This window comes from Saimiri boliviensis, chromosome 19 (genome assembly GCF_048565385.1).
Source record: "Saimiri boliviensis isolate mSaiBol1 chromosome 19, mSaiBol1.pri, whole genome shotgun sequence".
NCBI lineage: Eukaryota > Metazoa > Chordata > Mammalia > Primates > Cebidae > Saimiri > Saimiri boliviensis.
Window position 1 is genome coordinate 38567563 of NC_133467.1, and position 16203 is coordinate 38583765.

Here is a 16203-nt window from a genome sequence, read left to right on the forward strand (position 1 = left end):
CCAGTGGCCATTATCCCAGTTCAGCCCCCCATCGCTTCATGCCTGGAAGTGCCCTAACATCTATTACTTGTTTCCTTGCTGCCAGCCTTTACCTTTTTAATTCATGCTGTCTGCCTCTTTGGGATTAGCTTTCTTGTTTTACGTCACTCCAGTAATTCATTCATTCCAACTCCTCTTCAACTACTAGTTATTGTGCATCTACTGTGTGCCAGGCACCATTCTTCTAGCTACTGGGGATTCAGCATTGAACAAGACAGGCAAGAAAAATCCCTGACTTGCTAAAACCTACATACTAGGTTAAACAAAAAACAAAAACAAAAAAACCTCTAATGGAGACCTTTCACTTTGAAGATTAGAGTCCAGACCGGGTGCCGTGACTAATGCCGCCTATAATTCCAGCACTTTGGAAGGCTGAGGAGGGCAAATCACAAGGTCAGGAGTTCAAGATCAGCCTGGCCAACATGGTGAAACCCCATCTCTACTAAAAATACAAAAATTAGCCAGGCATGGTGGTGCGCTGTAATTCCAGCTACTTGGGAGGCTGAGACAAAAGAATTGCTTGAACCTGGGAGGCAGAGGTTGCAGTGAGCTGAGATCACACCACTGCACTCCAGCCTGGACGACAGAGCAAGACTCCATCTAAAAAAATCAAATAAAATAGGCCAGGTGCGGTGGCTCACGCCTGTAATCCCAGCACTTTGGGAGGCTGGGATGGGCAGATGACAAGGTCAGGAGGTGGAGACCATCCCGGCTAACATGGTGAAACGCTGTCTCTACTAAAAAAATAATAATAATAATCAAGACTAGAGGCCAGGCACAGTAGCTCACCCCTGTAATCTCAGCACTTTGGGAGGCCAAGGTGGGCAGATCATGCGGTCAGGAGTTTGAGACCAGCCTGGCCAACATAGTAAAACCCCGTTTCTATTAAAAATACGTAAAAAAAAATTAGCCAGGGGTGGTGGCGGGCGCCTGTGATCCCAGCTACTTGGGAGGCTGAGGCAAGAAGAATCATTTGAACCTGGGAGGCAAAGGTTGCAGTGAGCTAAGATCGCCCCACTGCACTCTAGCCCCAGCCACAGTGTGAGACTCCGTCTCAAAAAAACAACAAAAAAATTTAGGGTCCAGACTCTCCCCAGAAGGCCCACTCCACTTGTCTCTCCTGGCCTTCCTCTTGCCACTTTCCCCAAGGCCTCTTCAGTTGGGCTCACCATCCCCGACACATGCCATATTCACTTCCAACGCAAGCTTCCTTCCGGCCAGTCTGCCTGCCCGGATCCTCCAGAGCCCAGTTCCAGCTCCACAGCCTCCCAGCCTTCTCTCATGTCAGCATTTCACATGTGCCATGACTATTTCACCTATCTCCCATGCTGCTGCTTTTCTCCCATCCATCTCATGAGAGTGCAGACTTCTGGAAGGCTACACCCTGTTCCATATTTTCCATCCTCACAACCCCTACGGTACCCGGCTCAATCATTATGCAAATAATAGCTTCTTTCTGTTCCTCCTACTCCTCTTTTTCCACCTAACAACATCCGTAAAGCACTTTATGAAGTGTTTTCAAGTACGTTATCTACCATGAGCTACACGATACCCTGGATTCAATTATCACTAAATATTTAATGGATTAAGAGGTCAAAAGAGGAAGGCACTGCTGGTAGAAGTCTGTAATCCCAGCACTTTGGGAGGCCGAGGTGGGTGGATCACAAGGTCAACAGATCGAGACCATCCTGGTCAACATGGTGAAACCCCGTCTCCACTAAAAATACAAAAAATTAGCTGGGCATGGTGGCGTGTGCCTGTAATCCCAGCTACTCAGGAGGCCGAGGCAGGAGAATTGCCTGAACCCAGGAGGCGGAGGTTGCGGTGAGCTGAGATCGCGCCATTGCACTCCAGCCTGGGTAACAAGAGTGAAACTCCGTCTCAAAAAAAAAAAAAAGAAAGAAAGAAAGAAAGAAAGAAAGAACACCAGTAATTGTATAAAGACAGGAATGATCCCAGTATGTGCAGAAGGCAGTGAGAACTCCGCCTAGCTAGAGAGAGAATAAAACACTCTAGAAATTTTAGATGATAAAATAAAGGTAATAGAAAAAAAAAAAAAAAGGCAAACCCCACCCCGCTAACATGATTAGCGTTTAGGTGTATTTATTTCTAGCCTTTACAGAAACATTTTGTTTTGTAAAGCTGTAATAAATGTCCATGCAATTTTGTGTCCTACTTTTTTCACTTAACATTCTAAGCACTGCTCCCTGATGCGACAGTCTTCATAACAGCCATTTGCAGCGAATGCATAATATCCCAGGGTGAATGCATCATTTCCTTACCCGTTTCTCTATTGTTGGACCCGTGTTGCTTCCCCTTTTACACGATTATAATAAGCACTGCAACAAACCTCTTCTGCAAAGAGAAGAGAAGAAACTGGATCTTTGATGAGACCTCAAGCTTCTCTAGGCAGGCTCACTTGAGTCTGAAATGTCTGGACTTTTCTGTCGCCTCCATCAGTAAGACCGGTCCTTTGTTGTTTAAACCAATTGCAGTCACATTTTCTCAGATTCGTACCCCATATTATCCTCCCGAACACAAATTCTGAGGGCAACGGCAAACTTCTACTGTTCACTGCTGTGTTCCTACCTGAATCCTTGGTCTACACGGTGGCCTGCAGAGAGCAGGAGCTTATGTGCATAAAAAAAGAATACAAATTTATTATTTATTTATTCATTTTTGAGGCAGAGTCTCACTTGGCTGCCCAGGCTAGAGTGCAGTGGCATGATCTTGGCTTGCTGCAACCTCTGCCTCCCAGGTTCAAGCGATTCTCCTGCCTCAGCCTTCCAAGTAGCTGGGACTATGGGCACGTCTCATCATGCCCAGATAATTTTCTTGTGTTTTTAGTAGAGACGGGATTTCACCATGTTGGCCAGGCTGGTCTCGAACATCTGACCTCTCAGGTGATCTGCCCACCTCAGCCTCCCAAAGTGCTGGGATTATAGGTGTGAGCCACTGAGCCTGGACAGAATACAAATCTTTAATTTTTTAAAATTCTTATCCTCACCACTGATCTGGTAGAACCTTAGTATTTGCATCAATTTGTTTGAGCTGATCGATAAACATGCTGCCTATTCACATTTGTCACTTATAGCGTCTCATTTTTTGGGCCTTTAGTTTAATTCAGAAATTTTGCATTTTTATGAACTAAAAATATTTTCCTTCATGGCCTTCAATACTAACATCCTGAGGGTATCTTCTCTCCGATTTGATATTCAATTGCATTTTCTTCCAGTTTTTCTACAATTTGTAAAGTTTAATTACTTTGTCTAGAATTTAGGTATGCTGTTCAGTCTCTTTCTCCCAAATCTTTAACCAACTGTTCCAATGCCTTTTTCCTCATTAGGTTTCGATGCTTCTTTTATCCTTTTTAAATGCTTATCCTGTATAATTGGGTCTATTTCTGCCTAGTCTCCTAAATTGATGTATAAGCTATATAATGTTTTGCTATTCGCCAAGGCTAATAATCCTCCCAAATTAGCTCTGCCTTCAAAATTTTCTTTGCCATTTTCCCATTTATTCTTCCAGATGGAATTTTAAAATAATTATATCCAGTTCTAAAAAGACTCGATTGAATTACAATGTAACTCACTGTAATTACACAACGCCTAAAAATAATTGACATCTTTACAATTTTTATTTTCCATCCAGGAAAATTCTTGTTTTCCCATCTTTCTCCATGAAATCTGGTCATTTTCTTCACATAGGTCAATGACATTTCAAATAAAGAATATGCCTTGGCATTTTCTATCCGTTGTTATATTTTATGTTGTTTTCTAATTGAGATATTGCTGGCGTGTGCAGGAAAACTTGCTACTTGCCAAGACAGTCCACCCTGCTCTAATCGTCAATGCATTCTTTCGTTTCTTAGCTGTCTCCCTGCAACTACCACACGCCATCCAGATTCTGCCCTCTGGAGCAAAACTGCTGCTCCTCCTCCCAAGGGACAGACCTTCACCTCTTTGGAAACTGCTATCATCCTTCTTTCGTCCTGGCTAAATATCCCTGACTGAGAAAGAACACTGCATTTGGGGAAGATTCAAATGACAGTGGTAGGGATGGTGGATTTGGGGCAGGTAAGGGGCTAGAGGTGGAGATCAGCAAGGACTAACTTCAGTGGTCACCTAGGCTTCAAGAGACGGGTTGAGACTGTGAACATAGGAAGGGGTACTTCTGAGAGATAGTCCTTTTTTTTTTTTTTTTTTTTTTTTTTTTTGAAAAGATTCTCGCTCAGGGTGGCTGGGGTGCATATTACAATCTCGACTCACTGCAACCTCCACCTTCCAGGTTCAAGTGATTCTCCTACCTCAGCCTCCCCTGAGTAGCTGGGATTACAGGTGCCTGCCACCACATCCAGCTAATTTTTGTATTTTTAGTACAGATGGGGTTTTACTATGTTGGTCAGGCTGGTCTAGAACTCCTGACCTCAGGTGATCCGCCCACCGTGGCCTCCCAAAGTGCTGGGATTACAGACATGAGCCACCACATCCAGCCAGAGAGAGATTTCAACAGAGAAAATGCAAGGACCTGTTGACAAACTGTATGTAAGGGATAAAGGGACAGCGGGCAGTTTGGAAGTAAGTCCATTTTGGACCTGAACCCTGAAAGGACAATACAGCCAAGGACAACGTTCTGTCCTCTAAGCCAGTGTTCTTCAGATTTATTCCTATAGTAAGAAATATATTGTACATAGCAGGCCAGTTCACACACAAGCACGTATGGACAGATGTAAAACAGACACAAGGCCAGGCGTGGTGGCTCAGGCCTGTAATCCCAACACTTTGGAAGGCTGAGGGCGGCTAACCTGAGGTCAGGAGTTCGAGACCAGTCTGGCCAACATGGAGAAACCCCCATCTCTACTAAAAATACAAAAATTAGGCCGGGCGCGGTGGCTCAAGCCTGTAATCCCAGCACTTTGGGAGGCCGAGGCGGGTGGATCACAAGGTCGAGAGATCGAGACCATCCTGGTCAACATGGTGAAACCCCGCCTCTACTAAAAATACAAAATATTAGCTGGGCATGGTGGTGTGTGCCTGTAATCCCAGTTACTCAGGAGGCTGAGGCAGGAGAATTGCTTGAACCCAGGAGGCGGAGGTTGTGGTGAGCCAAGATCGCGCCATTGCACTCCAGCCTGGGTAACAAGAGCGAAACTCCGTCTCAAAAAAAAAAAAAAAAAAAAAAAAACACACACAAAAATTAGCTGAGCCTGATGGCATGTGCCTGTAATCCCAGCTACTCGGGAGGCTGAGGTAGAAAAATTGCTTGAACCCAGGAGGCGGAGGTTGCAGTGAGCTGAGATTGCGCCACTGCACTCCAGCCTGGGCGACAGAGCGAGACTTCATCTAAAAAAAATAAATTAAAACAAAACAGACATAAGGTCATAAAACTCCTGCAGATATATACAAGTTCGTGCCTGAAATTCTAGTGAGAGGAAGCGCTGGGTGTGTAATCAGCACTGAATTGGTCATGAGTACTAATGACTTCCTTTCCCTCAGCTGTCTGAGGTCTGTGGTCTAAGACTTGGTGGCCAATACCTTTTAGGAAATTAATTATTCTGCCACTATCCACCCTCAGTTCTATGTCCCAGGGGCCTCCAGGAGAAGAGAAATTCCAGCAGAAAGGCCACATACACACATTTTAGTGTTTAAAGTCAGTCTCACTGCCATAGAGCATGCTGTGCTGGAAATTACCTTTAAGAAACATCTTTATTGGGGGGAAAAAAAAAACCACTTTATCTTCAGCCTGGGTATGGATTTTCCTTGGAGAAAGAAGTAATAGAGAATATTTAGGTCTCCAACTTTGGGATTTCAAGGCCATCATGCTTAGAATTTGAAGACAGGAAACAATTTCTTGCAAAGCTGAAGTCCTAAATTGAAGTGTGAAAAAAGAGGCCAAGGGCCCTAGGCTGATTTTTTGGCGCATTTCTGTCCAAGGACTCTCTTAGACCCCTGGTTCGGGTCTCTTGGGTCACAGCCTGAAGGAGATCAGGCGCAAGCTCCGTGATGCTTGGCACTGAGGAGTAAGGAAGCCCAGGGGATCATGAGAGGCCCCGCAGAAAACAGCAACACACACCGCAGAGCTGGTTAAAGAGGGAAAGCTGCTTGCTTTTCCAACCCAAGGGTTATTACTCTCCTCAGTCAAATTAAGTTGCCTTTTTTTTTTTTTTTTTTTTGGTGGAGTCTCACTCTGTCACCAGGCTGGAGCGCAGTGGCGCAATCTCGGCTCACTGCAACCTCCGCCTCCGGGGTTCAAGCAATTCTCCTGCCTCAGCCTCCTGAGTAGCTGGGATTACAGGGGCCGGCTACCACACCCGGCTGATTTTTGTATTTTTTAGTGGAGATGGGGTTTCGCAATGTTGGCCAGACTGGTTTCAAACTCCTGGCCTCAAGTGATCAACCCGCCTCACCCTCCCAAAGTGTTGGGATGACAGGCGTGAGCCACCGCGCCCCCAGCCAAATTAAGTTGCTTTAACTCATGTCATGTCAGAGCACCTTTCCAAGGTGGAAACACTTCCTAGTGGGACGTTTCATAGCAAAAGGTACTTCTAAATAGAGATGAAAATGAGCCAATCAATTCTTGGCCTTAGAAACTTAAGTTTGAAAAAAGTTCCAATGCACCATTTGCTTGAAATGCTGTGTCACCGCCAGGCTCTTTTCTGTTCAGGGGAAGGAACAGACGAAGACGGGGAAGACATGGGCAGTTGTGCAGGGGGCAGGGTGCTCCTGCTGCTTCTCCCACGTTGGGCTGACGCTCCAGCTTTACAGGAGGCTGTTGATGACGGCTGCATGTCTGAGCAGCTCTCAACACCCAGCTCAAAGAAACAGGCCTTTCATGGCAGAGGTCCCAGGGAATCAGACTCTATCCTCCCTCCACAAAATATTAAGGCGGCACAGAGGAGTTGGCTTAAAAATTACAAAGCATAGGCAATAAACAGGCCACTGAAGCCGGGAGAGCCTGACTCACCACACCCGTCCTCAGGCCCTGAGCGCTATCTCATTCTCTGTGGGTCTCCCATTTTCCACCTCTAATTGACAAGATCGCCAAGATACAAACTATCTTTCCCTGACGACATTCCCTTCCCAAAGACCCTCCCCGCCACGTCCCCGTGGCATGCGCCTCCTCCCTTTGACAGTAGCGTAACTGAACTCCAGGAAATATCCACCACAGGCACATTTTTGTCCAAGGACTGTCTTAGACCCCTGGATCAAGTCCCTGGAATGCCTCCAGACCACTCCATTAGCTGCAACTCAAATCTCAGTTCCTCCCACTGAGCACAGGAGGCCGGCGGGGAGCCTCCCTTTCGTGTACGGCAGCACACTCACTGTGGTATTCCTCCAGCCCTGTGAGTCTTCTTGGCAACCCCTTGGCAGTCTCCTTGGTCAACCCCACCCTGCTTCCACCCTGTTAATATTCTGAGAGCAAGTACAGTCTAGATCTACCCATGCCAAACAAGACTGCCAGGACAGAAGAGAGCCACGGGCGTCAGAAGACAAATCCGGGTCTGGAAAGGAAAGAGGTTTCCAATGCATCTGAAACCTGCAGTGTGAACTGGCTGAGAAGCAGGAGGAGGAAGAAAAGAGAAAAACGTACTCTTTCAACTGAAGGAGAGAAACAGGAGCGAGAAAGGAAACAGGCCAGGGATGAGGGTGTGTTGCGTTTCTGGTTTCTTTGGCCCGGAGAAGATTCACATAAATTCAGCTATGTCCCCATTTGGCCCTGCAGTCAACTGCCTTCTTGGCAGAAAGGAAAAAAAAAAAAAAAAAAATCATGGGACTAAGTGAATGATGCCCAGAGACAGCCAGAAATGAACCCCCCTGAACAGCTGTGGTCAGCATTTCCAGAGTGCTTTCCATTTCTGCAAAGGACATGCAGTTAACTCGTCTACCTCAGCAGAGGAATGCTGCTGGTCTACCTCTGTAACCACAGGACTCTGCCTCTTTCTTTTCCAAATGAGACACAATGTAGCCGAGCTTAGGGACCCTACAAAGGCCACTGCTCCAGAGAGGGTCAAAGCTAAAGTTAGGGGCTGCCTCCAACAATCAGGATTCGGACTACGGAGCTGAGCTGCTTCTAATACCTCTATAAACGCCACAAAGTCCTTCTATGATGGCATTTGAGATGTCTGGACCACAACTCCCACACGTGGCTAACAGGGCGCCCATCTTCAAGAGGCACTAAAATTTTTTTTTTCATCCTCCCTGAAAAGTGAAAGCAAACCACACCAGGAGGTCCAAGAGACACATTAACATAATTTATTAAACTCACCATACAAAGAATATGCCATAGGCAAACATATCAGAAAGGGAAGAAACATGGAGATCACCTGCTCCGACCTCCTCATTTTATAAATGAGGAACTGCCTGAAGTCCCAGAGCATTGTTAGGGACAAAGCCAGAATGTGAGCCCAGTCCTGAGACACAGAAACACACATACTTAAGGCTTCTGGTTGTGAGCCACACAGAGCCTAAACACTTAATCCACATTTGTTTTGAATTTTTCTGATTCCTATAATACCATACCCTGATGCTTATCTACTTCTCAAGGCTGTAGGAAGAGCCCTAAAGAAAACCATGATGGGCCAGGCGCAGCGGCTCAAGCCTGTAATTCCAGCACTTTGGAAGGCCAAGGTGGGCAGATCACCTGAGGTCAGGAGTTCGAGACCAGCCTGGCCAACATGGTGAAACCCCCATCTCTACTAAAAATACAAAAATTAGCCAGGTGTGGTGGCACGCGCCTGTAATCCCAGCTACTCGGAAGGCTGAGGCAGGAGAATCGCTTCAATCCGGGAGGCGGAGGTTGCAGTGAGCTGAGATCATCGCACCACTGAACTCCAGCCTGGGTGACAGAGACAGACTCCGTCTCAAAAGAAAAACCACCAAACAAACATGATGACCTGTAGGGTCATTCAGATCCAGGATAAAAGACCGATTCCGATTATGGAGCAAGGGGTTCAGAAGAGCTAGTGAAGAACTCATCTGGGCCCCACAAGAGTCCTGATGGGCCTCTTTCTCCAAACAACACACGCTCTGACCCCAAAGCCTCAGGGAAAGTATACTTACCTTCCTGAGCTGCAGATCAAGTTTGTAGGAGAAAGAGAGAAGAAACAGGTAGAGGAAGGAGAGAAAGATTTAGAACAGTGTCACTCTGGCATTAACAACCTTAATGGGAACAGTTTTCCTGGTTTCAAGCAACTCCAAACACTGCAAGAGAAGGCTACAGAACGTTGGTATTGTATCAGTCATGAGATGTAAGCAAAACCACCAATAACTTAGCAAAATACATACAACGATGGTTTTGCTGGGACTGGTGGAATCCAGTGAAAACAGTTTTTAGGCTCTGGGCCGAGAAGACCGGGGTGTGCCTTGTGGTGGGTCCTTAGGGAAAATCCCTAAAGAGACGCTGGGAGTTTTCACAGCAGAGAGAAGTCACACATAACTGTCTGTAGTCCTGGAGAATCTTTCTGCAAAAAGCTACTCCCCAGAAACACAAGGCCACCCAAAGCTTAGCTTCACTGGCTCTGTCCAGGCCTTACCAGGTAGCCCCACTGTCTGTCTGCAGGAGGCCAGGCCAGCATAGGCTGCAGGTGGAGCAAGTAGAAAAACAGTTTGTTGCTAAGAACCGAGCTGTGTTTGTGGAAGGAACTTCATTCCCCCAGGACATTCTCCAATCACTGGATATCTGCGTCTCCAGCTTAAAAGCTGAGGCAAATCTTGTCACCTTTGCCAACCAGATCAAGGCCTGGCTTCTGGGGCAGCCAGAGTCCAGTCTACAACAGAAGGGAGGCTCTCTACAGAGGAAAAATAGTCACTATAGGAATAAGACAGTGCCCTGGCTCCTGCTCACAGGACAATGTCTTCCAAAGGGCTGCAGTGCCTTGAAGTGCTCGTGCTCCACCTGCCCAGCATATGGTGGCAAGGAGCTCGGGAATGGTGAGACACAGGAGCCCTAAGTCCTGGGTGCAGCCAGGAGACAGTCAGGAAGTCAAAGTCAGTGCTAACAGCCAACAGGGGCGGTGGGCTTCTCTGGAGGCAGAGGCAGCGGCAATGGCAGCATCCATCTCCAGGCAGGCAGCTCAGGTTTCCACCACTCGGATGAGAGGCATGGGCTTTGGGCTGGGGGGCTTGGATATCCTAATGCTGAAAAGAAGGTTGGAAACAATGAGTTGTGCTGGGAACGGCTGTGTTGTGGCTCACCCTTCGCAGAGCCTCCGCCCCACATTTGCCTCTGGAAGCTTACACTACGGTGCTGGCTGATCACTTGGGTCCCAAGTGCTTTGAAACAGAAATTATCAGTGACATCTAAGAGAAGCTTTGGGACATGATACATGTGTCTTGTAGCAAAGGTGATGAAAACGAGACGGGCAGTTAAACAACTGAGAAGTGGATATGGCTGTGATTTTTGAGTTTGTCAAGTTCATGGGTCCTTTTCTGAATCTCTTAGAGGCAAAATACCCTCTCCCTAGAAATAGGCAAACGTTATAAAGACATTTTGTACGCCATTTCAGGGGGTCCATACACTCACGGACCGCCTTTGGCTTGTGGTAACAAGTTCTACTCTAACTGGGTTAGAAAATGGTTCTGGTATTAGGTGGGCATGGTGGCGCGTGCCTGTAATCCCAGCTGCTCAGGAGGCTGAGGCAGGAGAATTGCCTGAACCCAGGAGGCGGAGGTTGCGGTGAGCCGAGATCGCGCCATTGCACTCCAGCCTGGGTAACAAGAGCAAAAACTCCGTCTCACGAAAAAAAGAAAAAAAAAATTAGCAAAAAAACCAAAAAACCAAAAAACAACAACAACAAAAGAAGATGGTTCTGGTTAGAGATGGAGGGAGGAAAGCTGGATTTAAGAGGCCTGTTCTTGCCTCAGCACTAAAGGTTCCACACAGCTTCGTCCCTCCTGCCTCCCTCCTCCCTGGGCCCACTCTACGCGCGCTCACTCACCTGCCCGGGTTCTCTGTCTTGGCCCGGGCCTGGGTGCTGAAGTTGCCGTGACTGATTTGTTTTTCTATCAGGTGTTCCATCCGTTCGTGCATCTCCAAATTCTGTAACACAAGCTTAGGGGTTAGAGCTGGCCTTGTCCTGGCTTTCCGGGTGTCACATTCAGGTAGTGCATTCTGGTCTCTCCGGCTGTGCTTGTGCTGCTGTCGTCCCCACCCGCACCATGTGGGCCACCACCTGGATACCTTCTTGCCTCGCCTTCGTTACCACAGATTGTGCTTATCCTCCAATACCTGCTCCTCCAGAACTCTGTATAACACTGATAGTGATGGTTTCCTATATATCCTCGACATACAGTTTTTTTGTTGTTGTTGTTGTTGTTTTTGAGATAGGGTCTTGCTCTGCTGCCCAGGCTGGAGTTGCAGTGGCGTGATTATATATAGCTCACTGCAGCCTCAACCTCCTGGGTTCAACTGATCCTCTCCCCTAAGTCTCCAAAGTAACGGGGACTACAGATGCATGCTACCACATCTGGCTAATTTTTTAAAAAATTTCTTTTTCAGAGACAAAGTCTCATTATGTTGCCCAGGCTGGTCTTGAGCTCGTGGCCTCAAGCAATCCTCCTGCTTCAACCTCCCTAAATGCTGGGGATTACAGGCATGAGCCACTGCACTCGGCCCCTATATATAATTTTTTGTTCTCAGTTGAGATATTCACTTGCCTTGGTTGATATGCTATGCTTTAAAGCATTCTCTGGTCTTCTTAAAAACATACATTTTACCTCTGACTTTAGACTGCAAACTCCCTGAAAATAACCCTTGCTCCCATTTATCTCCCCCACTACAAGGGATCTTCAGGGTCCTGTGGCAAAGTGGAAATTAGACTAGGGAGGCAACTCGTTAGCTAATCTAGCCCCAGAAAAGACTCCACGGATATGGATGCCTCCTCTTCCTCCTTCAAAGCCCAGCCCCACTGCCAGCTCCTCTGCAAAGCCTGGAGGGTCAGAATTAGCCTCCCTGCAGCCATGGCTTGTGGCTTGCACCATGATGAATGACATGTCCCTTGAAGGTGGGGGGTGGGGAGGGGGGGTCTCATCATTCTCATCATTGTTAGCAGCTCCCTGAAGGTTCTCAGAAAATGTCTTCTCAACTGAACTGAAGGTCAAGCAACCACCCCAGGTGTTCGTTTCAGAGCAGCAGCGAGGCCTGACAAAGACCCCTCCATAACCTCTTACGTCCACCTTCTCTTCAAGAGCCCCGTGCCCCTGCTGGGCTGCCCAGCACACACACCTCTGCCTCCAGGTAAGCAATTTTTTCCTTGAGCTCCTGGATGGTGGCGTCCTTTGACTGGATCACAGCTTTTGAATTCTGGAGCTGCAAAGGTGTAGGAGACACTGGAGCTCATTTTGCAATGACTCATGACACACTCACCAGCCTTCACCCCAGCTGCTGGGGAAGCCAGAAGAGCCCTGCAACTCCATATGACTTCATTAGCTTTTCTACAAAGGTTTCATTTCAGTCAGTATTAAACTTGATTATCCCAGGGGTGGCAGTGAGGAATGCGTGAGGGGAAGACCACCCTGAGAATCCAAAATAATGAATGATTCAAAACCCATTCCATTTGGCTTTGGAAAATACAAATTATTTTTCATTCGCGATTTATTTATTCGGTACTTACTATATGACAGACTCTGTTCTAGACAATGGAAAACAGCAGTAAATAAAACAGATGCTAATGGAGCTGACATGAAGCACATCTTAGGCTCTCAAAACAATTCTGCAAACCGACAAATCCTAAGTATACTACCCTCAAGCTCAGGTAGAGTAAGGCAGGAAATCAGTCTTGAGGCTCAAAGACTGATAATCTGAAAGATAACAGAGTTTCTTAGGATTCAGGCACTCACTGACCCACACTCTTCACAGAGTATAAGAGAAACTAACCTGTTCCTTCCTTTCCTACTGGAAAGCAGAGGCCAAATGGCAAACAGAGAAAACAGTAGGGGAAAGATGGTAGAAAAGCAGATCCTAACAACCCAAACCCTGGTAACTGGTAGCTATAAATGTCTGACAGGAAGTACGTGAATGTAAGTCAAGCTCCCTAGGAACCTAATAAGAGCACAGACTTGGGGTGACTCCCAGGGCAGGTCACAAACCAGCCCGGCTTACCTGCTCTATCATCTGCCGGACTTTCCGCTGCTGGCTCTTGAGCATGTCATCCAAGTGGTGGATCTTCTCCCGCAACCCGGCCACTTCCTTTTCCAGGGTAGCAGCCCTGGGGATGAAGGCCAGAAGGCTGAGGCAGAAGACTTATTTACCCAGTCATAAGAAGAGCCCTGAGCTTGGGAGGTGCCCATCAGATAGGATCCCCTTTGCCCGATTCCAAGAATAGGTGGTGGGCACCTTAGAACATCACATTGGAAGCACTGAGGTCAGGAGTTCGAGACCAGCCTGGCCAACAAGGTGAAACCCCGTCTCTACTAAAAATACAAAAATTAGCCAGCATGGTGGTGCACGCCTGTAGTCCCAGCTACTCAGGAGGCTGAGGCACGAGAATCGCTTGAACCCGGGAGGCGGAGGTTGCGGTGAGCTGAGCTGGTACCCACCACTGCACTCTAGTCTGGGTGACAGAGCAAAGACTTTGTCTCACATACACACAAAAAAGAATATCACATTGGAAGCATCATCAGGGATCACCTAGTCCAAGTGAGGAAACTGAGGCTCGGAAAGGGTAGAAGGGATACCAGTCATTCTGGATAACTCTGGAGGGTAAATCTAGAAGCAATAGGTAGATGATTCCAGGGAAGCCGTTTTTAACACAGGAAAGACTTTCTTAGCATTAAATCTCTCAGAAAGTGGACAGTCTCATGTGTAATGAACTCTTCATTACTGGAAAGATTCGAGTAAAAGCTAGGATTTACTTTTTCTTTTTTTTTTCCGAGACAAGGTCTTACTCTGTAGCCCAGGCTGGAGTGCAGTACTACAAATGTGGCTCACTGTCAGCTTGACCTCCTGGGCTCAAGCAATCCTCCTACCTTAGTCTCCCATGCAGCTGGGACTACAGGCACACACCATCACACCTGGCCAATTAAAAAATTTTTTTTCTGTAGAGACAGGGTCTCACCATGTTGGCCAGGCTGACCTCAAACTCTTAAACTCAAGCAATCCTCCCACCTCAGCCTCCCAAAGTGCTTGGATTACAGGTGTAAGCCACCATGCCCAGTTGGAGCAGGGATTATTATACTCAACAGCATCAAGCTGTTGGCAGGGATTTTATATCAGGAGGGAGGTAGGATTTGAGGCTCCTTAAAGCCTCTTCACACAGTTCTGTTTCTAGGTCTCCTGATTCCCAAACCACTGTCGCTTCCTTTGCATCTTCTAAGCAAACAGCCAAGATCCCCCAAAGGGCAGTGTAAAATAATAAGAAATATATAATGGGTCTCTGTCCCGGTTCCTGACAGAGAGCTCCTAAAACCTTTGTAATTTCCTGAGGATGGGGTGATAGGAGCATGTTTTGTTATAATATTTGGGCACAGTCCCTGGTTCCTGAGCCTTGGAATCTTCAAGAATGATGAGTGTCTTTTTATATGCTAATGATGACTGGTGGCTTGGGTCCATATAGATAGCTTCAGGATGGGGCTAGCCAAAAGAACAAGCATGGGCCGGGCACGGTGGCTCACACCTCTAATCCCAGCACTTTGGGAGGCCGAGGCAGGCGGATCATGGGTCAAGAGATTGAGACCATTCTGGCCAACATGGTGAAACCCCGTCTCTACTAAAAAAAATACAAAAAAAAATTAGCTGGGCGTGGTGGCATGTGCCTGTAGTCCCAGCTACTCGGGAGGCTGAGGCAGGAGAATTGCTTGAACCCGGGAGGCTGAGGTTGCAGTGAGCCGAGGTTGCGCCACTGCACTCCAGCCTGGTGCCTGGTGATGGAGTGAAACTCTGTCTCAAAAAAAAAAAAAAAAAAGAACAAGCACGATTAAAGGGTTGAAACTTTTAGCCCCACAACTCCTCCTAACCTCTAGGAAAGGAACAGGGGATAGGAACTAGAGACCAATCACCAATGGCCAATAATTTAATCAACCATGCCTATGTCATGAACCTCCATAACAACCCTAAACAAAGGGGTTCAGAGCTTCCAGCCTGGTTAATGCATGCACATGCTGACCTTGCCCTACATACCTCACCTATCTGTTCATTTGAATCCTTTATGTTATCCTTTATCATAAGCCAGTAATAATAAGTGAAATGTTGGCCAGGAACAGTGGCTCACGAATATAACCCTAGCACTTTGAGAAGGAGAGGTGGGAGGATTGCTTGAGCCCAAGAATTCAAGACCAGCCTGGGCAACATGGCAAAACCCTGTCTCAGGCCGGGCGTGGTGGCTCAAGCCTGTAATCCCAGCACTTTGGGAGGCCGAGGCGGGTGGATCACGAGGTCGAGAGATCAAGACCATCCTGGTCAACATGGTGAAACTCCGTCTCTACTAAAAATACAAAAAATTAGCTGGGCATGGTGGCGCGTGCCTGTAATCCCAGCTACTCAGGAGGCTGAGGCAGGAGAATTGCCTGAGCCCAGGAGGCGGAGGTTGCGGTGAGCCGAGATCGCGCCATTGCACTCCAGCCTGGGTAACAAGAGCGAAACTCCGTCTCAAAGAAAACAACAACAACAACAACAACAACAACAACAACAACAAACCCTGTCTCAGTGAATAAAATTTTAAATAAAAAAGAAAGCTGGCCAGGCGCAGTGGCTCACACCTGTAAACTCAGCACTTTGGGAGGCCAAGGCAGGTGGATTGCTTGAGATCAGGAGTTTGAGACCAGCCTGGCCAACATGGTGAAACCATATTTCTACTAAAAATACAAAAAATTAGCCGGGCATGGTGGCACACGCCTGTAGTCCTAGCTATTCAGGAGGCTGAGGCAGGAGAATCGCTTGAACTCGGGAGGCAGAGGTTGCAGTGAGCCAAGATCACACCACTGCAATCCAGCCTGGGTGACAGAGCGAGACTTCATCTCAAAATAAATAAATAAATAAACCCACAAATAAATGAATAAGTAAAATGTTTCCCTGAGTTCTATGACAGCACACGCATCATAGCAACTTATTAAACCTGGAAAAAGGATATGGAAACCCCCCAATTTATAACCAAGCCCAAGTTGGACAGAAGTGTAGGTACCCTAGACCCCATTACCTGCATCTGAAGTAGGAGCAGTCGTACAGGACTGG

General features: G+C 47.2%; 1 protein-coding gene across 3 annotated transcripts in view; it reads right to left on the bottom strand.

Annotated features, from left to right (window-relative positions):
* Nucleotides 1-9248: 9248 nt before the first annotated feature.
* The window catches only part of TUFT1 (tuftelin 1), a 41956-nt gene continuing 35001 nt past the window's right edge, over nt 9249-16203 (bottom strand). For 2 of the 3 annotated variants that reach the window (XM_003941927.4, XM_003941926.4), the window contains 4 exons: nt 13138-13243; nt 12262-12345; nt 10976-11076; nt 9249-10175 (listed from right to left, as the gene is read on the bottom strand). In XM_003941927.4, coding sequence (XP_003941976.3) covers nt 10112-10175; nt 10976-11076; nt 12262-12345; nt 13138-13243 — 355 coding nt within the window. In that variant the 3' untranslated portion in view covers nt 9249-10111. The remainder of the gene's footprint in view (nt 10176-10975; nt 11077-12261; nt 12346-13137; nt 13244-16203) is intronic. The other variant, XM_010329687.3, reaches the window with a different exon arrangement.